Source organism: Maylandia zebra, linkage group LG8 (genome assembly GCF_041146795.1).
Source record: "Maylandia zebra isolate NMK-2024a linkage group LG8, Mzebra_GT3a, whole genome shotgun sequence".
NCBI classification, from domain to species: Eukaryota; Metazoa; Chordata; class Actinopteri; order Cichliformes; family Cichlidae; genus Maylandia; species Maylandia zebra.
This window is the reverse complement of record NC_135174.1, coordinates 12,557,129-12,585,099: the sequence shown is the minus strand read 5'-3', so window position 1 is coordinate 12,585,099 and position 27,971 is coordinate 12,557,129. Positions and strand designations below refer to the sequence as shown.

Genomic DNA, 27,971 nt, shown 5'->3' with positions numbered 1-27,971 from the left:
ATCTTTACATTATGTGAATTGCAAGCAATAGGCGGCGCTAATGCTCTCCCGTTATTGTAAGGAACATTTAAAACCAACGAAGAAGAAGCGTTAGCTGCATATTTCCTGTTGCTTCTCTGATGTCCTGACTTACGTTTCAGCTACTGGTTGTTAAGGTTTGTAATGATAACATTTCTCTTGTGAAAAGACACACATATGCCTGTTTAAGAACATTTTGTGTATGTAGGGATGGATAATGAATAAAAACCCCGACCACCTCGGAATCTTGAACCAATAACGCCGTCCGTTAGCCTTAGCGTAGCATTAGCATGGTTAGCAGTAGCAAGCTGCAAGCTTGCAAAAGATCTTTAATCTTTGTAGCAATATGGAATTAAGATGGTTGGTAATTCTGCAGGCATACCTTTTATACAGTAATAAGTCGGCATGTAAATGCTAGTGGACCAGAAAAGTGAACCTTTTAAAATTTAAAATTGCATTTTTGATTTAAGGCTAACGCCGTCCCTTTGCTGTCACAAAATGAATGAATTATAATTCTTCATGCCTTGCTTGATGTAATGCAGGGAAGGAAAGATGTCAGGTGCTGGGGGAGGAAAGCGTCCCCCAGGCGGGGACAGCCCCCCTGGCCCACCTGAAAAGAAAAGCAAGAAAGAAGAGAAGACCACCACCACGCTAATTGAGCCAATACGCATAGCTGGAGTCTCCTCTACGGTGAGTTATATGGTCCTCACACTCTCAAGGCACAATCTGTCATCTATTTTTGCCAGACAACATCTACAATCCCTAACACTCATTATTTTGTTTCTCTGTTTGTATGTGTTTGTTAATTCAGGAGGAAATGGACATGAAGGTTCTCCAGTTCAAGAATAAGAAGCTATGTGAACGCTTGGAGCAGAGACAGGCAATGGAGGATGAGCTGAGAGAGAAAATTGAGAAGCTGGAGAAGAGACAAGCCACTGATGACACTACCTTGCTGATTGTTAATCGCTACTGGTCACAAGTAATTCTGTGCATTTCATTATATTGTTAGAATCCATTCTTGAATTTTAGTTTCCACTCTAACCTGATTTAAGAACTGGCACATTTTATAAAAACCTCATTTAAACGCAGCGGTCAGATGAATCTGTTTTTTTAGCACGCTTGCATTTGTGTGAGGCAAAGCAATTTGGCTTATATCTGGTAATTGCAGATCTTAATGTTTTTTCCTGTTACCAATTATAGCAGGCACATGTGCATGTATAAATTAAGAAAGCATTTCCCAGCTCTTCCATCTGATGGATTGTCATCTTTTTGTAATTTGTAAGGATCTGAGTGTTATAAAAATAACTCCCAAAAGCTATATAGGTGTTATAGATAATCATGGTACCTTAGGCAGGTTATATAGTAGGTTTCATCCAGCTTGATCAGCATGTCTAGGAGGATAGTTGTTATATACATAGGTCCAGGCTCCACGTCCTATGTATCCTGTACATGTTTTCCACCTGTCTGCCTTAACCTGATTGTACACATAGTGACAGGTATTGGTTGGTTATCAGGATGTTTAGAAGTTATTTAGCAACACGTTCTCCACAAACATGGGTGCACAATTGGAGAGGGGCGACTGTTGTTCGGCCGTCCCCCAGTTCAGTCACAAACAGCTCTCCTACACCGGCGGGCTGTTCAGTCATAATCCCACAGATGGTAGCTTTGCACCTTTGGCTCCTCAGCCAAGCACTAGACACCAAATGTCTGAACCTGCGGTTCCTCTTGTACTGAGCAGGATTACTATTGCAACAGCACATCATCAGGTGGTCTAATCCCAGCTCACGTTCCCTATTGGTACGTGAACAGTCCAACGCTTGGTGAATTCTGCGTCACAATGATAGGAAGAGCTTACATCGAAGGATCACAAAGCAGTGTCGCTATACATATACTTAGCTGTACTAAGGCTTAAACTCATGGTAATAACTTGTAAAGAGAATTAACACCTTTTTCTATGTCTGACTTGCAGTTGGAAGAAAACGTGCGCATTCTGCGCAAACGTATTGAGCCAGATCCTCCAGTTGTTTCTACCCCCGCCCCACCCTCAGCAACCATCCCCGATCAAACACCAATGGAGGAAGATGGTGTCAACCTGGCTTTGCCTTCTGGCGTGCCTCCCCCTCCTGTGCCAGAGGCCCAGAACGAGGGTGAGCGGCCAGAGCAGCAACAAGAGGAGTGTCAGGAAGAGGAGCAGCAGCAGCCCCCTCCTCCCACTGGAGACGATTTACTGACACCAACAGAGCCGCAATCGGATACAAAAACAGGTTAGAAATTTTTTTTTTTATGACAAATCGTCTGTCATAGACTATTGTAATCTGCTTTATTCATTCATTCTCAATTTAACTTAGTGCATCTTTATGACTTTCATTACTCATGAAGTTACATCAGTCTGAGTCACTACTATTTATATTGATAGCTAATTTTATGCAACAAGACTGAACTTCAGGCCTTGTAATTTAAGGATATTCTTGTTTATTGTGTGTTGACCATTATTCAAGATGCGTATTAAATTATAGCAGGGGTAGGCAACCTTTCTGATGAGTGCCATCTAGTTTCCTCAGAAGTCAGTGTGCCATATAATTGCATTAGCAATAAATTTAATAACGCTCTATATGAACAGTTACACACTACATAGAACAACTTTATACAATTGTATTTGTTTGCAGATGTTGGCAGCTATCAGTAAATAGTTATCAGCTATTTTGAAACAAAAAAAGACACTTTTTATCCATAACAAAAACTCCATAACAGCAAATGAACTGTACAACAGAAAACGCAAGTGCTATTTATGGTCTCCTCACAACAATGATAAGAAATAATAAACTGGGCCAATGTGGCATGTTTGTTAATACAGAGATACGCATGTTAATGTGATCTCTGGTCTCCCACTCAGAGACACAGGTCTCCAAGTGTCCAGAATTCAGACGGCTACCTGAGGACACTCTTCATGTGAGAGAAAATCTGCTCACACAGACATGTAGAGCCAAATACTGTCAATAAGGCCTCTGCAATGTTCTGAAGACAGTTAAAATTGTCAGGTAGTGATGTCCAGCAGGTGAAAATGCAAGCTCCATGAACATGCACAGCTATGGATTCCAACTGCGTTTGTAGTTCTGCAAACTTTGACCCCCCCACAGAGTCGAGCTTTTCAGTTCAATCAGCTGCATTTTGATGTCCTCTGTGTCCAGCCAGTTAATGCGAGACAAATCCAGCTGCTCATTAAACCTTTCTGGTTTGATCAGAAAAGAAAACATTGGTCCATACACCTGAAAGTCCTAAAAACACATTGTGAATTCTGTCTCGAGCCTACGGATGTATCTGTGTATTTCCGTGGTGCTGATGCTGCGCTGAGCGGAAAGCTCCTGAAGCATTTGAAGTGTTGGAATGTGGAAATTTCAACATCGCTTGAAAAAACTGCCAGCTAGCAACATCCCTCTCACCGGTAGGCTAAGTGATTTTTAGCCAATTACAAGTTGAATCTGGTAGTTGGGGTTGTTGGCTAAGATACTCTCATTAAGAAGCGGCACGACTAATGTGTCTATGCGAGCTGATTTGCGATGTGCACTGCTGGCCTGGCTATTTATGTTTTAATGCACCTTCTCAGATTAATTCACTACGTGTCTTGCCCAGGGCTGGACTGGGACAAAAAATTAATTACAAATAAATTAATATTAAATAAATTTAAACAACAGCTGATCAAGCTTAAACGTGCTGCTGTTGTTTAGTGCGACATCCGCTGGTTTCTTCTTTCTGGTGCAAAGTAGGAGATAAACAAACAAGAGAGAAAAGCCGATCAGCTGATCATTGATCAGTTTCATGATTGAAGTAACAACAGGAGAGGGAGGGGGAGAGAATGAGAGGAGAAGAGGCAGCTGTGCAGCATAAAGACAGAATAAATCCAGCTTTGTGTCTTTGTTTCATTCTAGCTGAAGTACGGGACAAACTGTGTTCCTTTTTGGCTCAATACGAAACGCGTAATATTTTCTCTGAATGTGGGACGATTCCATTTTTTACGGGACGGTTGGCAACTCTACTAACGTACCTTATGAATAAAAATAAAGTTCACTATCAGTAACATCGTACGAGTTATTGTAACTGACTGTAAAAAGTCAGCACAACGAAAATAAACTCCACCTAAACTTGGTTTATATCTAACCCAGATAGACTGCAGGTCATAACTTCTTACCTTAAGTTCAGTTCACCTGACACTCGGCGCCCGCCTCGGGTCTCTCCTCCTGCCTCCCCTTTCCCTCATCCACCTGCTGGCCTCTGTGGAATCTCCGCCATTGCCACCACCAAACAACGGAGTTATTTTTACACATCGGCCAGCACCTGACCAGTCCACCACCTCTCATTGTTTATTACCGTTACTAAAAAAGAAAATTAAAAAAAAATCTTCGGCCCATAAAAACGAAAAATCACCAACGGCCGATGGCCAGTCCAGCTATGGTCGTGCCATCAGTTAACCCTTCGCGTGCCAGCTGTTGCAAGCATGCCCAGGGTTGCTGACCCCTGAATTATAGTGAGGCAAAAGGGAATGATAGTGGGCTAAAGAAGGCAACTGTTGCAGTATTTCTTCCATCTGTTAGCATGTACTGCTGGCTACAAACTGCAGAAATCTAGAGTATTATCAAGACTTTAGTCCCAATCTACACAGTCTGTATTTGGCAGATTTCTTTTTTCTTTGCTTTGTATTTAAATAACAAATTACTCGGAAAATACTTGTTTATACCAGACTTTACCACATTGGACTGTGCCAGCAATAGATTACTGTTTTAATTGTAATTTTTTTTTAAATTGATATTTAAGAATTCTATCAAATTGTTACTTGCTGACTTTATCATTTTTACATATGTGCAGATACATCACCACCACCTCCTCCCCTGAGTGAAAATGCCAAGGGTTTCTTGTCGACTCTGGAGCAGAGCAGTGAGGAGGAACTAACTCTGCACCTCCAGGACCGCATGCAATTCAGCAAAGAAGCCATCGCCTGCTTGGTCTGCGTCTTTGATAGGCTGCACAGTCACATCAGTGACATGTGCAAGGTGGTCCAAGCTGCAGGTAACTGTGGAGAAATGTTTGTTATTGACACTTAAATGTACAGTTATAGTCAGAAGTTTACATACGTTCATCATAGTGATTTCTTTGAACTGTTCTTTTTCCATTTTTTTTTAATCTTCAGTGACATTTAAAAGTCAAAAATTAGGTGCACAAGTTTGAATTTCATTTGGATTTTTTCTAATTTACACAGGGTTAAATTAATTTATACAGAATCAAATATATACATGAACTCATTTTAATCTGTAAATATGTTGAAGGTTCTACAGTTTCTTTTAACTTGACAAGGTTCAGGTTTGTTAACTTCTCTTTGTGATCATGATGGACTACAACTAGTGGTTTCTCTCTGTCAGCATAAAAAAATATTTGTTTGACAGCACTCTGTGGACTACCAATACTCAGAAAAATAGGAAAGTCCAAAGAACTCAGTGAAGATCTGTGAAGGAGAACTGTATTTACAAAAGCTGGGAATGTCTCCTGCAGTTCTTTGTGAAGAACTTAAACAAATGTGCATAAATACAAATTATTCAGATGTGTCACAAATTTGCAAAATATTGTAAGAAGACCCAAATTTTCACTCTCAGATGAGAGGATGTTGGTTAGGATGTTCAGGAACATCCCAGGAACTGGAAGCTGCTGAAACACCAGGATCAATGGCCAGAGTGAAGGGAGTTTCACATCGCCATGGACTGAGAGGGCGCCGACCAAGAAGGAAGTCTCTGAACCGAAGTTGACACCTTCAGGCTCAAATGAAATTTGGATCAGCCCAAATTTCACAAGCCAAATACCTTCAGGAGAAAAGTGTGTTGTAGAAGGCTCTCAGTCATCCAGGTCATTGTAGTCTAAGGAGCTTGGAAAGAAAAGTGTCTGGACTTTAAGTTTCTTGAAGGCGTGACAAATGGGGCTTAAAAATCTGGGACTCTCCACCAGTTGCTCTTAGAAGTGAAGAAGCTTCTCGGATGAGAGTTGAAACCTCTTTGAGCTGTTTGGACACAATGAAAGGAGGTATGTTTGGAGTAGTAGAGATGAGGCTTTCAAATCTAAGAGTTGAGTTGTCAAACATGGTCATGCTTTGGGGCTGTTTTGCTGCCTGTGGTGCTTGTACATTGCACAAAGTGGATGGAATAATGACGGCGGAAGAGGACTACCTCCAAATTCTTCAAATTTCATCTCAAATCACACACAAAGTTTGACAGTGTGACACAGGTGTTCCATTGGGACACTGATGCCAAACACATCCAAAATGGTTTTGAAAAGGATAAAGCAGGCTAATGTTAAGCTGCTGGAATGGCCTTTCCAAAGCATCGATCTTACCCCAGTTGAGAATTTGTGGACCATGTTAAAAAGCCCAATCTGTGCCTGGAAACCAACCAATTTAAACGTAACAATTCTGCTAAGAGGAGTGGTAAAATATTCAGCAAGAAGCATGTTGATGGATATGAAAAACATTTGATTGGGGAGCAATTTGCTAAGGGATGTTTGATCAAATATTAGTGGGCGTGTGTGTGTTTGGATATGGATACGTTTGACCCTGTGTGGTTTTGAAAAAATCAAAAATAAATTCAAAATCCCTCTATCCTGAAAAAAAGAACAGTTCAAATAAATCAAGTCCAAATTACCCTGACATTCATGTGCATGAGTGTAAGTAAACCTCTGAGCACTGTATCTTACATCATTTACATTAAACTAATTACTAGATTTTTGAGTTTAATGCATCATAACTGAGTTGTTGGAGTGCTTCCTTTGATACTTGTTAGTTTGGCCAAATTAGAATGACAGTATTGGGGCTTTTGGTTTTTTTTGGTTTGGTTTGGCAGGATTTGAAGATGACAGCCAGTCTGACATCATCAATCTGAACTGCACTCTGCTGGACGAGAACACTCGACTGCGAGACTTAGCCACTCTCCTGCAGGGAAGACACCATAAGATGTCCATGGAGGTACAAAGTCCTTAGTATTGTTTAAGTGACTCACCATACATGTTGACTGTTTGCAAGTGTAGTTATTTCGAGTGTTTCAGGGTGAATGAATGAGGAAAACTAGTGATGCAGCAACTATTCACATGTCCCACTCTCCTGCAGTATAATGAGCTCGTGGACAAGGTGACCAGCTCAGAGACCAAGGTGACTGAGATGGAGACAACGGTGGAGGACCTGCAGTGGGACATTGAGAAACTGCGCAATAGGGAACAAAAGCTTAACAAACACCTAGCAGAGGCCATGGAGCAGGTGTGTTTGTTTAATGTCCCTTTGCAACTTTTGCATCAGCCCCCTTTTTTTTTTTCTTTTTCTTTTTATAGTGTGCATATTTATTTTTAAATCTTTCCACTAGGCGTAGGCTCTGTCGTTTTCCCTCTAATACATGAGTTGACATTGATAAGGCTCTAAGCATCAATGCATGTCAAAACAGCTGCTTCTACTGGTGCACAGCTCAAAGGTGGGCTGTGCATCAGTAGAAGCACAGCAGTTTTCTGATCATGAAAATTGGATGTCAGAAGAATTACAGAGTAGAGTTGTATGCTTTTGTTCACAAGTACAGACAAACACAATCTGCTTTAACTAATAAGCCAAATGTATTCTTTTGAGTCTTTGTTGAACACATTACTTACATATTTTCATCATAGTGCAAATTGGAATTAGTTTATTTTGGCTGGTTGTTAGTCCATGCTTCCTTACAGAGCTGCTTCAGGTCTGGCATATTCTTAGAAAGTCTGGTGTGCACTTGAGGTGGATTGGATTAAGATCTAAGTTCAGAGTGGTTGTTTTGAAAGGCAGACTGCCCTTTTTTGTAGTAAGCTTTACTTTGAAGTTTGACAAATGTATCCTGCTGGATCATCTAACACCACAGATTTTTTTTCTCTCTGTAGGCTGATTGCAGGTCTAATTTGTGAATTCCCATCTCTATGCAAATCATCAGTTTTAGTTAGAAAGTGCAGGGACCTGCTGAAGTCACCTCAGCAGATGTTTCTTCTGAAGTACAAACTAAATATTTCTCCCTTTGTGAGTTAAAGTAGCTCTAACCCCAAACTTCCAATCTTGCTTCATGGATTTGATCTCTAGCCCGGGTCGGCAAGATTTGTTTGTCTTTTTCTTTTTTTCTTTTAAATGTACACTGTAAGACTTTGATGCAAACTATGTGGATATGCACACAAGTGTTTTTAGTTAAAATAGCTTGTTTGTCCATAACTGCATGTGCAGATGTGACACTTTTTTCTTCTTTTTTTTTAAACGCACACAATAACAATCATTTACTTTATGTTGTTACTTCCTGACACATTTTCTGTGTTTTCTGTCTGCAGCTCAAGTCAGGATACAGCAGCACTGGCAGCTCAGGTGGGCTGGCTGGAGGCCAGATTACACTGAACATTCAAAAGGTTAGACGAAAGTACATGTTTAAATCTTTACTTAGTGTTGTGTAACACGTTTTTATATGCAACTTGCCTCCAAAAGTCCACATTTCTTTTACAATGTGGTCTTCTTTTCCCTTTTTTTAATAGTTTGAGAGTCTCAATGCAGAGCTGGAGCACAACCAGGAGCTGGCAAATAGTCGCATGGCAGAATTAGAAAAACTACAGGTGGAGCTCCAGGAGGCTGTGAGGGAGAGTGAGAAGCTCAAGGTAAATGTATTTGAATCTGCATACCTGTGAGACGGGAGGCTAATTTCATTTTCCTTCTTTATTTGAATGATTTTCATGGTTTAGCCCTGCATGTCATCTCACTCCACATCTGGGCTTTTCAGATGGACCTGCGTAATATTCCAGAGGAGGTTGTGAAGGAAACGTTAGAGTACAAATGTCTGCAGTCTCAGTTCTCCCTCCTGTACAACGAGTCTCTAGGAGTGAAAACCCAGCTGGATGAGGCACGGGCTCTCCTGCTCACGGCGAAGAACGCCCATCTCCGACAGATTGAGCACATGGAGGTGACTCTCAGAGCATTTCTTTGTGTGTTTGTGTCAACATTAATATGATTCAGAGAAAAGATGAGACTCCGGAGCAGCTCCTTCAGCCTAAGCTTGCAGTGCATTGCAGTATATTTTTTACAGTTTAAACTTGTATGTGTTGTTATTAGTGCTGTCAGCGTTAATCTCATTAAAATGACGTTAACGCCATAACCGCATTAATCCGGCAAATCTCCATTAACGAGTTGACCACGCTAATACGTGGTCAACTCACCGCGGGTCGATCCGCGGTGACTCGTTAACAGACATTTGCTGCGTTAATGCAGTTATGGCGTTAACGTCACTTAGACGAGATTAACGCTGACAGCACTAGTTGTTGTTAACGCTCAGAAACATGGAGAATAATGTCTCACTGTTTTTAACCTTTCAGAGTGATGAGCTGTCTCTTCAGAAGAAGCTGCGGACTGAGGTCATCCAGCTGGAAGATACTCTGGCCCAGGTGCGCAAAGAATATGAGATGCTGCGTATTGAATTTGAGCAGAACCTGGCAGCCAACGAGCAAGCAGGTACCTTTTCAAAACACTCTCACACTTCAGTCAGGGACATTGTTTTGCGTGTATATTCGTCTGTCGAGAATGAAACTGTATTTGTTATATTTTTTAATGTGCTTCAAAGCTCAGTAGAAGAAAGAAATGTACCATATTTTGTGGGTGGTACTCGAGTGGATATTAAGGAAGATATCAGTCAGCAAACTAATCCTCTCTCAGCTCTGCAGAGAATATTGCATATCATCCGTATCAAGCTGTCAGTTCTGTGCACTATGTGATTAAACTCATCATTTACAGCTTCGTGATGCTAGCTGAGAGTGCTGAATGAGTCAAACTCAAAAACACCCACTGACTGTCGGGCTTTCATCTTTTTCTCAGGACCGATCAACAGGGAGATGCGACATTTGATCAGCAGCCTCCAGAACCACAACCTGCAGTTGAAAGGCGACGTGCAACGCTACAAGAGGAAATTGCGGGAAACGCAGCTGGAGATCAACAAGGTAGGTTACGTCATTTACTAACATGCGCTTACATTATCTAATTGAGGTGTCTGTTCTGAGTTGTCTGATGATGATTCTCAGTAAAACCGTTGTGCCATCAACAGTTACGCTGTCAGAGTGGCGACACTGGAGTTCTGATTTTGGAGGAGACGACGAGCGACAGCATTGACGTGAAAAAGGAGGAGGATGAAGACCAGGAGGAAGAAGAGGAGAGGAGGAGGGAGCTGGAGAGACAGCGAGCCCGAGAGAGGGAGCGGGAGAGGGAGAGGGAGGCCGAGCGAGAACGAGAGAGGGAGCGGGAGAGGGAGAGGCAGCGCAGCGACGAGCTGAAGAGGAAAGACTCAGACACACTGAAGATGCTCAGAGTAGAACTCAAGTACACTGCCCTCTATTTAACTCCACATTCATATGTAGTAACTAAATGCGATAAACACACATTTCCTAAAATGTTGTTACTCTCATGATGAATATTTTCAAATTATCTTTATTATAAAACAAATAGGAAATCTTGCAGATTGTAGGAAGTCTAGTCATAGTGTTACTCTAAGAACTGCAAAGTCTGCCAGTGTTTTGTTTTCATAATTAGAAGCACTCTGCTAATTAAAATGCCATGACTGTTTATTTTAATGTAATCTCTAACCAATCAGGAAAGCCCAAGAGTCCCAGAAAGAGATGAAACTTCTGCTGGACATGTATAAGTCAGCGCCAAAGGAGCAAAGAGATAAAGTGCAGCTGATGGCGGCCGAACGCAAATCTAAAGCTGAGGTTTGTTTTGTTTTTCCTTTCTGTTTGTACTCTTTCACTTGCTTTTTAGAGCAACTGGTAGGTTAGATATTTAACAAAACAAAGTAAGCTCTCTGTCTCTTATGGTCCAGGTGGATGAGCTGAGGATGCGAGTGCGAGAGCTCGAGGAGAGGGAGAGGAAGGAGAGCAAAAAACTGGCTGATGAAGACGCCCTCAGGAAAATACGAGTGGCAGAAGAGACCATTGAGCACCTGCAGAAGAAACTCGCTGCCACTAAACAGGTGTGTGTGTGTGTGTGTGTGTGTGTGTGTGGGGGTGGGTGGGTGGGTGGTGCGGTGCAGTGGTAATCTTCTCAGAGCACTTCACCTTAACCTGTGTTTTTACCTCCTCGTTATTTCTCTTTTACTTTCCAGTTTATAAAAAGTTAATGTCGGCAAAACGTGATGCCTAAGAAGCTCGTCCTAAGCTCTTTGTCTTCCATGTGACGAGTTTTGTACCTAATAAAATATTTGAACCATAAACCTTATAAAAATGCCATATTTAAGCTTTTGGGGTTTCCACCGGCGTTGAATATAAACAATCAGCGGTGTTAAGATTGAAAGTAGTGCAGTGAGTATTGCATTTGCCTAAGGAAGGAGTTCTACTAATCTTAGACGACCAAAGAGGAACTGAAAGCTTACGCTGTGGCCTGGCTCTGATCAGCTGAGTATGCTAATGCTAACCTGCTGGTAATGTTTTGAGCTGTCACGATTATTGTTACTGGCACCATCCCTTTGATAATCCATGCGCTCAAATTTGAATTTCTTTTGCAATTTTTACTTTTTTATTTTTTTGCCCTTTTTTAGTAGGCACTCCCAATTTCAGTGTTAGGAGATACGTGTCTAGTGGCACTTAAAAGCATTTGTCTTTGCTGGAGTACCAACAGCTCTCTTAACACCTGAAATGCTGAAATGTCAGCACATTGTCTGTATTTGCCTGTTTTGACCTGGTTCACTGGAGATAGGACAAAGTGTTTTCACTGGGATGTAAACTACAGATTTTGTACTAGAAAGCTGGCGGGTTAAAGTTCCCAAATGGTAAAAGTTTCTAATGAAACAAAGATAAACAGATTTTCTTTTTTTTAGCACCGTCATTTCTCTCTTTCTTCCTCTTCGTCGTAAATGTGCAAAGGTTTTCTTGCACAATACAGTCTAAATTTGTTGTTCATTTTGCATAACATAAGCTTATGTCATGATTAGTCTGTCCATATTTCACAAGAATTGTTATTCTTAGACTGTTGGTTGCTCTTCACTCTAATTTTACTAATGATCAGGATCAGGGTCATAATTGTTGTTTTTAGCAAAGCCTTCAGGCACACTGCTTACAACTTCATCAGATTCTCACTGGATGTTGACTGAATCGAATGTTTTCCGAACAAAATCTCGATGTTGATACATTTTGCATGCACACATTGATAAAGAGTGAATTTCCTGAAATAGCTTGAAAGATCACTGTGTTGTATGGTGATGATCATGACCTTGGTCCTGCTGGCTGACTCCCATGATGTTTTGTGCCTTCCTATCACCATTGTGTTAACATAAGTAGTATGGTCAGCGCTTGGGCATGTGCATGTGCATGCTTTGTGTGGCTATGGTTACTAATGATCATGTGGTCACCAGACTCCTGAACTTAAATGCTTTAATAGAGCAAGGTTATTGTGTCCTGGATATGGCTGTTTGTGCAATAAAGTCTTATCACTTTCTTTTTGTACTCAACACTTTATACTAACCGGTGAATTGTGAGCCAAGTGAGCTGCTATGCCACTGATGTTCTGGTCACTTTGAAAAGCAACTTAAACTTTATGCTATCTAGCAGAAATATTCACCCTCTTGTCTCGCAGCAACACTGTGCCACGATTATCCTGACAGTTTAAGGGGAACAGTTTTAGACCAGAGTGTGAGAATTCATTTTGGGTGGGGACATATTATTATTATTTTTTTTTGGGTTGATCCAATGTGATATATTTTCAGTATGCAAAGCACTCTGAGCTCACTCACTTGGCTGTGCTGTCATGCAAATGTTGAAACACTTAAGGAATTTCATTTGTAAGAAAATGCAGAAAATAAGAGGGCAGATACTCATGACATTCAAATCTTTATCAGCCTTGGGTTAAACGCTGTTCAAGTCATGTCACTGTTATTCTGCATAGATGGTGGCTACACCCATATTAGATAATGGGATGCTTTTTTTCTTTTTCTTGTCATGATATTAATTTTGCTGAGAGTAGGAGAGGTTTATGAATAAATGTTAATCACACTCTTCACCTATGTCAGCCAAGAAATGGTGAATTCTGGTGCAAATAACTGAACATTAAGAAAACAGATGTTGAGCTCTGATGGTCTGTATGTCCTCATGCTTGGGAGGTCTTGCAGAACATAATTAACAGGAGGTAAAACACAGCCTGCAGTGAAATATTTATTCAGCTTTTCACTTTTGCCTTAATATCTGGTATAAAGTTAAAGCGCAGCAACTAAAACTCCAGTGGTGTCAGATGTGTTTGATTTGTTCCCCTCAGTCCTCGGCTGCCAGAATTTAACTGCCAAAACTATCCAATAAACAGGCTACTTATGAGTTCATCTGACTTTTGTTTATAGGCCCTAGCTGGTTCATAAAAAAAAACAGCTTGAACCAAAATTTACAAATAAAGCAAAGCTAATTTTTTACCTAAAAACAAACCAGGTGTGTCTGTATTGAGACGTCCGCAGTCTTGAATAGTAGGGTGGGAATCTTTGGCAGTATCTTGATTCAATTCAGAACTGACTGACTCATTAAAAAGAGAGGGAGAGTGGCACAAAATCGTGGCTCTTAGTCCAGTGTACTGTGTCAAACTTCTGCTTTTTGCCCACTGAGCTGCAAACACCACCTACATGAAAATTCAGCTAATTGATCTTAATGTGCAACATAGTCTCAAGAGAAGAAGCAGATAATTGTGTACAAGTATAAGGCTTTTCCCCCCTTTATTTTTTGATGCATAACTTATGCATTTAACTAAATGCTTCTCTTTTGTCAGTAGTGTTGAACAGCTGTTGAGCAGCACTGCTAATGCTGGGGAAAAGCCATCTTTATCCCAAAAACAACTTTGTTTTAGTGCTGGAGCTTGTCATAATGTTAGTAAAAGCTTTATGAAATGAGTTGTTCTCTAGAGTATATTATACAATCATAAAATCAAAATACAGCCTAACAACTGCTTTTAGTGAAAATTAATAAGGCGACAAGGGAAGCATTTCCGAGCTGTAGACCAGGGGCTGTCAAAAACGAGGCCCGGGGGCCAGAATCGGCCCGGCAACGACTCCAGTCCAGCCCCTGGAAAGTATTGGAAAATACATTTTTGGAATTTTAACGGTTTTCTTAATTTTTTACAGCTTTTCCTATTAATCAAGACCTACCCTCAGCCATTCATACAGTAGCAATGTAGTAACAGATAAACAGCTAAAAGACAAAGGTTTCTGTTTTTCACCATCTATAGAAATTGCACTTTTTCTTATATTAAGACATCTCAAGGGTTAACTGTGTAGGTAAATGTCTTTACACTGACAGAAAGTGGAGTTTGATTCATTCGACTTCAGATCAAAACAGGTTGTGTGTGGTAGGCCATGTAAAATGAGTTGGATGTCCAAATTCTGTGCTAGTTTGATATCATGAACTAGTGATGGGTGACTATAAGTTTAATGTAAGATAGGATGGCATCCCCAAATGAAAAGAGCTCAGCAAGTTGCTCATTCTTGATGGCACATTGATCAAGGATGCACAGGTTTTCAGAACTGGGGGGAAAAAAGAAAAGAGTCTCTGTTTATGTCTTTGAGTCGTAAGAAAGTAGTTTGGAAAATTAAATCCTTGTGATTCTTTTACAGTTATTTAGAAGTGGTACTTTTGGAGGTCAAACCTGCGTGTCCTCGTCACATTCTTATCTTAAAGACTGAAAACTGCTGTTGAAATCGAGCCCCGCCTGTTTCATAAACTGGAGGGCAGAAGCAGCACAGCTGACTGTCACTCTTTTCACTGTTTTTAATATCTGACGCATGTGTTTTTCAGGAGGAGGAAGCCCTGTTGAGTGAGATGGATGTAACAGGCCAGGCCTTTGAAGACATGCAGGAGCAGAACAGCCGGCTGTTGCAGCAGTTGCGCGAGAAGGACGATGCCAATTTTAAGCTAATGAGCGAGCGAATTAAATCTAACCAGATCTACAAGCTGCTGAAAGAGGAGAAGGAGGAGCTGGCTGACCAAGTTCTTGCTTTCAAAACCCAGGTGAGGTACAACTTTAACCTGACAAGGCAGCACTTGTGTGTTTAAAAAATAAAAAATAAAAAATTGGGTCAGGGCAGTGAAGCACTCGCTGGCTACTTTTTGCTCCCTCTTTTAGGTGGATGCCCAGCTGCTGGTTGTGCAGAAATTGGAAGAAAAAGAGGGAGTCCTACAGAGCACCCTGGCAGCTCTGGAAAAGGAACTGGCTGTCAGAACACAAGCACTAGAGCTGAACAAGAGGAAGGTGAGGAGGACCATCAATCAGAAGGATGTTTTATATAGAGAATCCACTTTAGAAGACCCCTGTTTATGTTGACCCAAAACAAGCCAGTGTAATCACTCCACACTAACACTGGGGCTGCAGGCCAAAAGCACAGGCTCTCATTGTCATTTAAGCATTTAAGCATGTAAAAAGTTCAAATATTAGACCCAGAATTTGTCCCTGTGGCCACATTTGCCTTTTTTTTTTTTCTCAAGTAGTTTTGGTTTCGATGTTTCTGGTAATTGATGGGAAATACTGCAGACACTGAGACAAAGTTATTGAGGTCATCTTGTCACATATAAGGATTTTTATTTATTTTTTTATTTTTTTATTTTTTTGCCCACAAATAAGAACAGTCACCAATAACATTAAAATGAGTCCCAAAACACGACAAAGGGACTGCTTACGTAATCGAAACAGAGTTGAAGAATAGCCTAAAAACTCATAATGCTCACCATACCACCGCCACATTACATCTGAAAGTTGTCATCGTTAGGTGTTTTTATTGAGTGCGCCTGTTTCCTTCCTCGCTGCAGGCAGTGGAGGCCGCACAGCTGGCAGAGGACCTGAAGGTGCAGCTGGAGCACACGCAGGCCAAGCTGAAGGAGATCCAAGTCTCTGTGGCTGAGAACCGCACTGCCCGGGAGAGGGAGAGCAGCAACCTGAAGCGAGCACAGGTATGCATGCACTGCGAGTGTCACTCCAAATCTAAAGCTCTGATTGGAGGATGCAGGTCTAACATCTTGGGGATTCTGTCCTTACAGGAGGATCTGTCCAGGCTCAGAAGGAAGCTGGAGAAACAGAAGAAGGTGGAGATGTACTCGGATGCAGACGAGATTCTGCAGGAGGAGATCAATCAGTACAAGGTGAGAAAGAGGAGGCTGTGTGCAGAGAACACAAACACACCAATAGCTCCCAGGCACAGTCTGAAGTTGGATAGCTACATAAAACATAACTGTCTAGTAAAATTAATGCAAATGCTCCGGCTTTGGAATTTGCTTTACTGGCTGTGTTTCAGTTGTGAGAACGGGCCATTCAGTGATTTGTCTGCGCTTCAGGGACATGAAACTTGTTTGTTATACCCTTGAGTAGTAGTTATATTACTCAGGAAAATTAGGTAATGACTGAGCTCACATATGGCCCATACACATGTGTGTTTGTCTGTTTTCAGGCCAAGCTGCGTTGCCCCTGTTGTAACACCCGAGACAAGGAGACGGTGCTCACCAAGTGTTTCCACGTTTTCTGCTACGAATGTCTGAAGATGCGTTATGACACCCGACAGAGGAAGTGCCCCAAGTGCAACTGTGCGTTCGGAGCCAACGACTTCCACCGCATCTACATCACTTAAGTCACTCTGGAAGAAGAAGAAAACGAGGCGTGACTACAGAAAATAGTAGACAGAACCAAAGGAGAGAAATAAATAGAAAAGTGATAAAGGAACTGGAGATTTATTCAAAGAGGCAGACATTTCTGGGATCACAGATGAGTGTGTCCCCTGTTTTTAATCTCTTTGGAAGGACTTGTTTTAATCCATCTTGGTTATTTTTTTTCATTAAGTTGGTGACCAAACAGAAAAGCCCTTTTCAGACATTAAATGCACGACATCCTGTCAGTCAAACACGGGTCATTGTTAATGCTCCTAACGGCTTTACAGTGACGCAGAGAGCCACTGTACGCTCCACACTTCCCTAACGTTTAGTTGTCTTACCTGCTGTCACCCAGAGCAGGGTTTCTGAGTCAGCACGCGCTGCAGCAAATGATAACAAAATCCTCCCACCCCTATCACGCCCACTCCGAGAGCAATCACTCTTCTGAATTGGGAATGGGGGGAAAAAGCATCATGGAGGAGTGTTTTTAATCTTATTTTAAATGGAAGAAAAAAAACGTTCTTAAGCACATGCTGTTGGTGTCAAAAGCATTGCAGTGAGCTGAGCAACTTGCAATGTAAATTCATAAGACTTTAGTGAGTGATCAAGGTTGTTAGGTCCAAATTAGTGAGTTTGCTGCTGTGAAAAAGTGATCAGGGTGCTGAGTCAGACTGAAAGCAGGCCTGCTCATGAGTGCATGTCTGAAAAGGGTTTTAGTGACACATCGGACTGAGTGTTTGTTTTGTAGTTAATAAACAGTTTTTTTCGTGCACAGCGATTTTTCTCTTACAAGTTGAGCTGCTCGGCACTGTTCTCCTGTCTTTGCTGTTCTTTACTGTGTTAAAATGGTCTCTTTTTCACATACCGGACCCACTTTTGCAGTCTCTCTCTCTCTTTTATCTTTTAATGTATCGTTTTAAAAACTTGGAACTGCAGTGAACTGTGTTCGATCATCTTGAAATATTGCTTTGAATTGTTTAAGTCCTGCTGGTTTTTTGGAGGTCCCATAAAGTCATTGAAGCTGAAGTTTAAACTCACAAATTAAAAGAAGTCGTTCTTTACATCCCCCAGGCTCGCATGGTTACAACTAAATATGTTTCTAATATATAAAGTAAAACAGCCAGAGCTGCCTTACGTCTTTAGTTATGCTATAGTATTAACAATGCCTGAGAGACATCAGCTAGTTTGGCTCCCACTCAGCACATGCAGGAGTGTTTGGATCACCTTGGGCAAGGTCCTCTGTGTGTGTTCATCCTGTTGCCATGGTTCCTGCCTGAGAGTTTGACACAACATCTGCAGCTTATAGTGCCTCATTACCGATGAAATCACTGCAGTGGAAAGTCGGCTCATATGGGTGTCCTTAGTGGGCTCTGCTGCTCCAGGTCCTCTTTAGACCGCTTTCCTAAAGGTTAGCCGTGACAGTCAAGTAGAAAAACATCTGTGCAACAACATGCGTCGAACATAATTGAGCCAATGAAAACGACTTTTTTTTTCCTCTCTCTCTCTGATCTGATGATGTGAGCTATTTAGTGGGAGGTTGGTTAGCGTCTGTTTGACGTTAGCTTGTGTGGGAAAGGCAGTTTGCACCATGTTACAAACACATAAAAAAACTTCCAGGCTGCATAGAAGAATAGTGAATATGTGAAAAAGAGGCTTTATAGGGCATTTGGGAAGTGTTATCCCAGCCTTCCCTGAGAATTGGCTCCAAGTGCGCCAAAATAATTAGATACTTGAATACCTGGGCACTGGCTGTTTGAATTCATGTGAGTATATGGATGCCATGAATAAATCAGCAGACTTGTATGTCCGTGTGCTTCAACCGATGTGGTTTTTATTAATGTATGATGAGATAATGCTGTGACGGAGGCCAGCCTGATGGCTCTCCGAGCGTGCGTCCACTGGCTTTGTTATTGCATATTTGTGCTCCAGCAGCAGCAGCAGGCTACACCCAGCTCCAGGCATTAATAACAGGGACTCTTCCTATTCAAACGCAGTCTCCAGACCATCACAGAGCTGTTGTGTTTTAGCAGAGGGCTGAAGAGTGGACACAGATAAACCTCATCTTACTTGAATTTTAAGCAGAATTTCCAAATGTCTTTAAAAAAACATAGTAGAAGAAAGAAAAACATCTGAGTGTCATCTGTTTTTGCCTCGGTTGCTGTTTCCCCCCTTTTTCTGTGTATGGGACCCAGACTCATGCCAGAGAGTTGTGTTTTTTGGCAGGGAGGACGGGGTGACGTCGACAGGCGTGGTAATAACAATGAGAACACTATTAAGTCCAGACTACGCGGGATCTCGGAGAAAGAGAGAGAAGGGGAGAAAAAAATGTAGGGTGTGCCCTTAAAATATGACATTTATGTATTGAAACTCATACCTGAGGTGGTAAAAAACTTTCACTCGAACTGAAACAAATGCAACCACACTTTATGGCACTGGAGTTTCCTGTGAGTCGGGGAGTGCGCACAGAGAATCCGAGCAGTACAGTACATAGGAAATGACTCATAGGAGTGGAGCTGTTAGCGTGGGTGTGTGCGCGCTATTAAAACAAGGCGCAGACTCCTCCGTATGACTCACTCTGATGCTCGCTTTTCCATGCTGAAAACCAGCACGGACTGTTAATCAGATGAACTTTCGGGAATTGTGTGGCCGACAGCGAGCAGCTTTCCCTCCGCAGACATCATGGCTTTAAACGCTCTTTGCGCGCTCTGCGGACTTATTATTGCGGCGGTGACCACTTTCCATGGTGTGAGCGCGCAGAAAAGTAAGTGAAATACGTTTTTTCCCCTCCCTCACCTTTTTTTTGGGAAAACAATCTTTACTAAAAGAAAGAAAGAGCAGGGGAATACCTCGTGTGCGTTAAATGTTCCCATTTTTTATTCTTATTCCTAAATTTTAATTCATAAGTGCTGGCGTGTTTTTGCGTGAACACTGGTCAGAGTCTGGTGGTTTGCTCTGCTTATAATGGAGTCAGATAGTGGGGTCTGCTTACAGAGCCGCTTCCTTTACCAGCTGCATTTCTCACCGGTTCCGCATTCCGATCGCCTTATTTCACCTCATCCATCCGAGCCTCTCGGTGAGAAGGACAAGCCACATGGAAATGCTCTACCGCCTGTGTCCATTTTGGACAAAGACACGTTTATAGGGCCTCGAAAAAAAACAAAACCCAAAAAAACAGAAAACCCAGCTTTTTAACTTTGTTTCCACAGCGCTCTGAAGTTTTAAGTCTTAATCCCACCGGAGAACACCAGGCGCAGAGTGCACCAAGAACATAAAACTCTGAATAATTAAATGGGTTAGGGCCATTTCCTCAGGCATTAAAGTGCCAAATGCGTTTCCAAAGAACTAACAGCAAACCCTGTGCTTTAATCTTGATTCTATCTGTGGGGAATCTTCTCTACATCTGGACATCAGCTGTTGATCCACCCACCCCTTCCAGTTCATGACAAAATACAACACCCCCACACCCAAAACACCCTTTGTCAGACTAGGTGTTGAGAGTTGCCAAGGTCTCTTAGTCAAAAAACAAAACAAACAAAAAACCTAACATTTTGGTTTTTCTCTCCCACTCCACACTGATTTGAAAAACTTAACCACAAGAAACACCTGTGGTATTAAAGAGATGTAGAGATGAATGATTCAGCTCCTTAACCTTTTAGCTTAATGCTTGAAATGTTATCAGTCCCATCAAGTTTCGGGTTGCAGAGGTCACCCAGCAGTCAGGCTTCAGTTCCTTCCAGTTACCTTTTGAACTCTTGTGCTGAAGTCCAGCTGCATGATGTAGTGCTGAAATCATGAGGAGAAATGCTTTACAAGGACTGTGACACATTTTTTTTACTGTGACCAGAGCTATAAAATGAGTCAGTCAAACCCTGGAGGGAGACTGGCTGTGGAGGACGGAGAGTCTCTGAGGGCCTGAGCATGTGGCTGTAATATAACCAGAGAGTCAAAGTCAAAGGAGGTCAAAATGTTTCAAACATGAGTGTGTGAGCAGGTGGCTTTTGACTACAGATGGTCTAACAATGACCTGTACTCAAAAACCATACAGCGGCATACTCATGCAGGTCTCAGAGTTAACTCTGGATTTCTTCAAGCTGTGACTGATGAGACAAATGAAGTGAATGTAAAATGTTTCCCAAGTAAGGTTCAGTTTGGACTGGTGGATTTGGCCCAGTGCTCTCCACATCCCGCAACACAGAAACATTTGTCTTCTTTAATATTTAGCTTTCATTAATCAGCAGCATAGATGTGACAGCTTTTTAGCCCAGAGTTCCTCCTTCATTCTCATTTGGTAGCTTCTTATACTTTCTGTAACCTTCATTCTTTCTAATGGCCAGTAGGGGGCAACTCGTGTGGTCAGAAAAACAGTAAAAATGACCATACCTCTTACTTTCTTTAATACCTCAACACCATGTTTCTGATGTGTTCATTGTCCGATTTGCTAGTTTCAACTTATGTGTAATACAACCTGATGTTCATTTTGTAAACTATGGTTGCCATTAAAAATAAAACCGACACCAAAGCCGTGGATGCGTCACTGTGCGGCTCGCTTATGAATTTAAGCTGCTATGGTCTGAATATTCATATGATGGCATCTTTATTTAAAAAAAAATTAAGATGTTGAGTCTGAAATACTAAATTTGAGACTTCAAGAGATAAATCCCCATCAGTGATGTCGCAGTGGCTGTGGCCATCTTTTATCTACAGGCTATGGTCAGGGCCCCTTGCATTTTACCCCTTAAGCACAGATTTTCAATGTGCAAGCTCTGATAGCCTTCAACAGATGTCCCTCTGTCTTTTGTCCTGTCTCCATGATGGAGACGGCTGCCTCTCCCTGAGCCTGGTTCTGCTGGAAGTTTATTCCTGTTAAAAGGGAGTTTTTCCTTCCCACTGTTGCTAAGTGTTTGCTCATACAGGCTTCTGTATTAATGTTTATTGTTACTTTACAACATAAAGCAGCTTGAGGCAACTGTTGCTGTGATTTGCAGCTATATAAATAAAGTTGAACTGAACTGAATTAACTCATCATCTGAAAACAGATGTCCAGAGACTGAACCCGAATGTTCCCTGCTGGTGTCGTCATTGTTGAGTGATTCGTCACCATAGCTAGTTTGTCTTCCAACCTGTGGTTAGAATTGTGAAACAATGTATTTTAACTGAAACCATGACCTTTTCATAAGCCTAACAAAGTAGGTTTGATGCGTAAACCCAACCACACGGCAACTGACAAAAGTAAAAAAACAACAACACCCATCAAAAAATAGCATTTCCAGAATGGAGGGCAAGATCTGTCTCCTGGGTGGAAGTCCTCCAGCCGGCTTCAGCCTCTTCATGCAGACTTTTTTTTTGTTTTGTTTTCAATATCTTTTCAGCCAAGAAGGTGCTGCTCTGGAGCACTACCCCTGAATGTTGGAAAAAATGTTGAAACCAAGCATCAGTAATGTGACGAGTTCTTAGGTAGCAAGCTCTGGTTTGACCTGAAGTGCATCCTAAATACTAAGAATATTTTAATGTCACGCTTCCAGTTTGCTATGACGACTTCTGGTAAAATATTTATGAAGAAAAAAGAAAAAAAAAACACACACCTCTGAGGCAAAGCCGAGATAAGCCTAATAATGTCACGGTGACATTATTAGGGCTGAACCATAGATACTACGCTTTTGTTTCAAAGCCTATTAATTACTCCTCCTCAACTAGAGTGAATTATCACTTCAAGAGTCTTTATTATGTAAACTGCTTGATGCTCGTTAAATTGACACATTATTAAATGTGGGATCTATTTTACTTCATTTGCTGCAACTTTGTTTCACACTTTGCTGATAATACTTTTATGTTACTTTTTAAGTCAGGCTTTTGAACCACAGAGTAGGTCTTGTGATCAGGAGTAAAGGATTTGAATACTTCAGCCATAGCACAGTACTAAAGAGATTTACTTCATATTGGTATTCATCACTTCTTTGTTTCGTTTTTCTCCAAGCCTGCCTGATCTGTTGTAGTTTCTACTTTCCCCTTTGTCTGCTCCAGCACTGATGAGGCGGTGCATCGTCTCCTGAGCTCGGTGTAGCAATATATTTGTTACATGTTACTGCCGCAGTTTCCTATGCCTTCATTTCCCTACTTTGATATGCGTCAGGTTCACCTCTGTGAGTTTTGCTATTGCTGTCAGCGGTGGTTAAAGCCAGCAGTTATGAAATGTTACCACAAATCATGACTCGGGTAGTTTCTTGTTAAAATTGTTGAGCATAAAATATGTTTTTTTTAATTCTATGCAAATGCGTGTCTTACACATTTGATGAGGAATGATTATCATCATTTATCAAGTGTCTCTGGGTGGTTTCCTTGTTGTTATCTGTAATGCTGTCATGTCTGGTATTGTTTGACCTCATTAGGTTGACTTTGTGTTGTAATATTGTTTTTGCAGAGATCGTACTTCATGCATGTCTTCAGGGCATTAGTGCATATGTGTTTCTTAACCAAATGCAGGATGTTAAAGCTGGAGAGAAAACCGCACACTTTTAAAACAATAAAACGGCCTCTGCTCTCAGCCTGTCTCACATCTTTAGCCTTGTCCTTTCCTTATCATCTAGGAAGTGCATGGCTTTAATTGTCCGCCTGGCTGGCTGCCAGGAAAAAGAAACGAAGCTGTCCATCGTGGCTGCGGAGGTAGACGTTTTCTGTCTCGCTAAACCAAACTGCCACTTCTTTTTCTCACAGATGCAAATTTATTCTCTGGAAGTCGCACATAAACGCGCATAAGACAATTCGACGGAAGCACTCTGTGAAAGCACATCCTGCTCTTCACACACATGGCCCGAATGTTCACGCACGCCAAACCGACTACTTGTCTGTCGTGCAGATGAGATGCACCGACAGATTCTCCACAAAGGAATTTCCCAGTTTCACTTTATGAGAAGAGAAATCATTTGATGTCCTGTTCAGGTCACATGTTTTTACTGTAATAAGTGGATGGAAACCTAATTTCTCCTTCAAACCACCTGATTATGGTTTATTTGGTTACCTTCTAGGATTACAGTGTAAGGTTTGAGATAATGACCGGAAATGAAATGTCACGACTAACCTGCTTCTCTGTGTGTGCAGGTCCGTGTCGGAGCTCGGAGTTTTGGAGCTCAGACTATGATGGTTGCTTGCCCTGTGAATCATGCAAGCAGTACCCGAAAACCCCGTCCTGCAACACATGTGAGCCACTGAGTCGCATCTGTTAAAACATCTGTTAAAACTTGCTTGTCGAGTGTTAGAGCTACCATGAAAAATTATTTGCCCCCTTCCTGATTTCTGGTCACACTTACATGTTTCAGATCATCAAACACATTCTAATATTGGACAAAGATGAGCTGAGAAAATACAAAATGAAGTATTTTGGTGAAGGTTTCTTTTATTAAAGGGGAAAAAGCTATCGCAACCAACCTGCCCCTGTGTGAAAAACTAACTGCCCTGTCTTGTTAAATCAATAATTAACTGTGATTAAACAATTTTTTGGAAGGTTCTGCTCCATTTCATGAGCCAGACACAGACCTGATTACTGCCAGACCTGCTGAATCAAGAAGTTACTTAAACAGAACCTTTCTGACAAAGTGAAGCAGGCTAAAAGATCTCAAAAAGTAACACATCCTGCAGGATCTGAAGAAACAGCTCAGAAACAAAGTCTCCGACATCTATCAGACTGAAAGAGTTACAAAGACTTTTCTAAGGCTTTGGGACTCCAGTGCACCACAGTGAGAGCCATTATTATCTACAAATGGAGAAAACATGGAACCTACCAAAATTACCCCAAGAGCACATCAATGACTCACCCAGGAGACCCCAGAACAACATCTAAAGAACTGCAGGGCTCACTTGCCTCAGTTAAGGCCAGAGTTCACGATTCAACAATAAGAAAGAGACTGCACATCTTGATGATCCTCAAGCCGTTTGAAAAATAATCTGTGGAACTGACGGCACAAAAGCTGAAGGTTTGAGTCCCGTTACAGCTGGTGTAAAACATCATACCAACAGTCAAACATGGTGATGGTTATATGGTGGTCTGGGGCTGCTTTGCTGCTTTAGGACAACCTGCTGTAATTGATGGAACCATGAATTCTGCTCTGTGCCAGAAAATCCAGAAGGAGGATGTGCAGCCATCAGCCTACACCCTGAAGCTCAAGCACACTCAAGCTCAAGTCCACCTCCGAATGACCCGGAGACAGCAACATTTTGGAGTGGCCTCATCAAAGTCAGGACTTAAATTAGATCGACATGCTTTGGCATGACCTTAATCAGGCTGTTGGTAATGGACAACTCTCCAGTGTGAATTAAAATGATTCCACAAAGTGGGCCAAAATTCCTTCACAGCGATGAGAAGACTCATTGCCAGATAAGGTGGCAGGACCAGTTATTAGGTTTAGGAGGTCAATACCTTTTCACACGGAGCCATGTAGGTTTGGAGAGGTTTCCCCTTAATAAGTGAAATTATTATTAAAAACTAGTTTGCACTTACCCAAAGAATGCCCTCTTCTTCAGCCTGTTAGTAAAGCAATCTGTCGTAGAAAAGATGTGAACCAAATTTTCAGTTTCTTGTCATTTATATTGGTGAGTTTTGACATTAATTGCCAATAAAAAAACCCAAATGGCTTCTTTTAGCTGTGTTTAACACAAAAGTGTTGGTGTTAAAGTGGAATTCTAATGGTGTTTTTTTTTTTTTTAAATAGGCAAATCAGTGGATGAGACACCTGACGTGTGGAAACTGGCAGCAATCACCAGCTTCTCAGTACTGGCTGTGGTGCTGGTCAGCGCTGCACTGATCATCGGGGTCATGGTGCATCGACGCAAGTCGCACAAACGGCCTTTACGTGGTAAGACGCAGGAGAAAGGTGTTTCCTTTGATGCATTATTTTAGTGTAAAATGAAGGGAAATGAAGTTCACTGCTTACAGTTGTTTTCCCGCTGTGTGGGAAAACAACTGTATTTTGATCCTGGAGAAATCTGAAAAACTGGAGGATGCTTAGGGAAGGCCAATAGTCTGCTGTGCATTATCTTGTAATTATGAATTAAACGTAGTTTCGTAGTTTCCGTCAGCTACTGAGTATCAGTGGTAAGAGCAGCATTTGCGCATGCAATTATGATTTCTTGGACGGGGTTAGGTAATCCTCTTAAAAATTGTTTGGCGTCTCTGGTGTAAAGCAGTTCTTGGTAAACGCGAGAACAGTGTGTGCTGCTCCTGTTTTGTTTTTTTGTTTTTTGGTGTGAAGACTCTGCAGCTGAGTCACAAAAGGCTCAGGATGTATTTTATTGTATTCAGATTCACCGGGGCCTTTCTAACAGCAGGAAAAGGATAACTAAATTCTTGATGCCCTTTGTGTTGTCACAGCTGTTTTGGAGGAGCGTCAAAAACATTGTTTTAAAATGCTCATTCATTTTTTTTAATCTTCACTTATTACAGAACCTATCGAAGAAACTGCGGGGCCACTTTATCAAGCTTAAACCACTCAGTAAGTATCACATGACTCTCTCGCTGTGTGGTGCAGCCAATCATAAGAAAGGTAGAAAGAGGCACAAGTGTTATTTCAGACGGCGTACACAAAGAACTGCGACTCCTTCAATGCTAATGTGAAAAATAAAAATCACAGAGTGGGAAACCATAATAATGGGTCCACTTTTGAAAATGTGACTGTAAAGCGAGGTGGACTAAACTGCTGTCACTGCCCCCACAGCCTCATCGTCCTCTGAAAACTGATGTAACAGAACCAAGGAGCCACTGGTTACTAGCCGGGAGGAGGAAACCTCTGAACGACGAACCGTGTACTCTGACTGCAGGGTATACCTCGACCAGAAATGGACCCTTTTTATTTTTTTTTATTTATTAGACTGGTTGGTGAAGAGATAAGCTCAGTTCTCATGCTTGGTGTAGGTCCAGTGGTTAAGACGGGACTTGCCATGAGCAAATCTCACACCTCTGTAGGTATATTAACAGCATTATACTAGTGGTATCATCTTTTAGAACTTGTGTGCCTTCATATTCCACTCCGTTGAGATTTTGATCTGGATCATTGGGGGGGGGGGGGGGGGGGGGGGGTTAGGCAGGTTTGACTGAGAATTAACCGTAAAACTAGAGTCTGTACGCCTGCATTGCGTTGTGCTGTTTTCAGCAGGACTCCAGTGAATGTAACACAGCTACATCCGCCAGCTGGGCCACAGTTTGATCCCCCCTGCCGTTCAGCGGGGTAACACAGGGCCTCTCTGCTGGTCATTTACCACAACAGCCTCTGAAAGATAGATCACATGTGAGTAACACATACTGTTTGGCACATTAAGGCCATATGAATGTAGCTACCTTTTTAAAAATCTTTTTAGGTGAATTGTACTCCAACCTTTGTTCCTGCCAGTACCTGTTCTTGTAGTTGCCTGACGCAGTGAGAACGCTGTTGAGTAAAGGAGCAAACTGTACTCATGCACTGTTACTGGGTCTCCTGAGACCAACACAGACCATTTATTGCAGGTCTCTAAAATATTGTCTTGTCTGGTTTTTTTCCTTTTATTTCATTTAGAGTTTAGATATCATTTTTGCCTAAAACAAACCCTGAATTCACATGACTGTTGCAGCAGCGCTTTGTAACCCAGGATGCTTGAAACACTAGACGTACAGCCCCAAACTGCTAATATGTGAGAATGTTGTGAGGAATGTACTGCAGAGAGGAAAACTAACTACACCTACAGTGTTTTAAACAGAGCTTCAGCAATCACAGCGCTTTTCAGATCTGCAGCAAGGCAAAAAAGAAAAAAGAAAGGATGGTTGCAACTGCAGTGGTCTGTAATTTTGTTGCCGCTGAAGCCAACACGAACCACAGCGGACAGGGTTGTTGTCTTCAGCTTTTATTTTTAAAGTTTTTTTTCCTTGCGATAATTCGACACCGACAATGTTTCAGGTCACGGATCTGTCTGCTTGTGGGTGAACCCTCTGGCAACAAAATTGGGGAACCATTTATATTGTCTGTTTTATTGTTTATTTCTTTTCTTATTTTTTAAAAGAGGTCTATATTATTTATTTTAGTATGTTGAGCTGTTGTAATGCAACAAATGTGACAGACAAGCACAGTTTTAAAGAGACACCAGTGAAGATCTTTTCAAAACGTCCACCAGGCCAGCTATTACTGAACAATATCTTAACATTTTCTACTTGTTTCTCTTGCCTTCTAGTTCTTCTTGTATATAATGTAAATGCACTGGCTTTTACTTAATGCAATCTTTATAAACTGCTTTTTGTGTAGCAAATGTATTTTCACAATAAAACTGACAATTTCCATCAC

General features: G+C 41.5%; 1 protein-coding gene across 1 annotated transcript; it reads left to right on the top strand.

Annotated features, from left to right (window-relative positions):
• Nucleotides 1–8: 8 nt before the first annotated feature.
• rnf40 (ring finger protein 40) lies at nt 9–27,967 on the top strand. Its single transcript, XM_012922179.4, has 24 exons — nt 9–155; nt 561–708; nt 830–997; nt 1,988–2,282; nt 4,879–5,079; nt 6,894–7,015; nt 7,157–7,303; nt 8,374–8,448; nt 8,572–8,691; nt 8,814–8,993; nt 9,403–9,538; nt 9,899–10,020; nt 10,125–10,396; nt 10,668–10,785; nt 10,896–11,045; nt 14,836–15,048; nt 15,164–15,289; nt 15,844–15,984; nt 16,072–16,173; nt 16,479–19,435; nt 23,770–23,868; nt 25,377–25,520; nt 26,108–26,156; nt 26,379–27,967. Exons 2-20 carry the CDS (start codon nt 571–573, stop codon nt 16,653–16,655), a joined length of 3,003 nt encoding a protein of 1,000 aa, XP_012777633.1. The 5' UTR covers nt 9–155; nt 561–570; the 3' UTR covers nt 16,656–19,435; nt 23,770–23,868; nt 25,377–25,520; nt 26,108–26,156; nt 26,379–27,967.
• Nucleotides 27,968–27,971: the final 4 nt, after the last annotated feature.

Coding starts and splice junctions, on each gene's coding strand:
- rnf40 (XM_012922179.4), top strand. CDS start 571: ATGTCAGGTGCTGGGGGAGGAAAGCGTCCCCCAGGCGGGGACAGCCCC. Junction 10,786..10,895: donor AACGCAAATCTAAAGCTGAG/GTTTGTTTTGTT, acceptor CTTATGGTCCAG/GTGGATGAGCTGAGGATGCG. Junction 11,046..14,835: donor AACTCGCTGCCACTAAACAG/GTGTGTGTGTGT, acceptor TGTGTTTTTCAG/GAGGAGGAAGCCCTGTTGAG.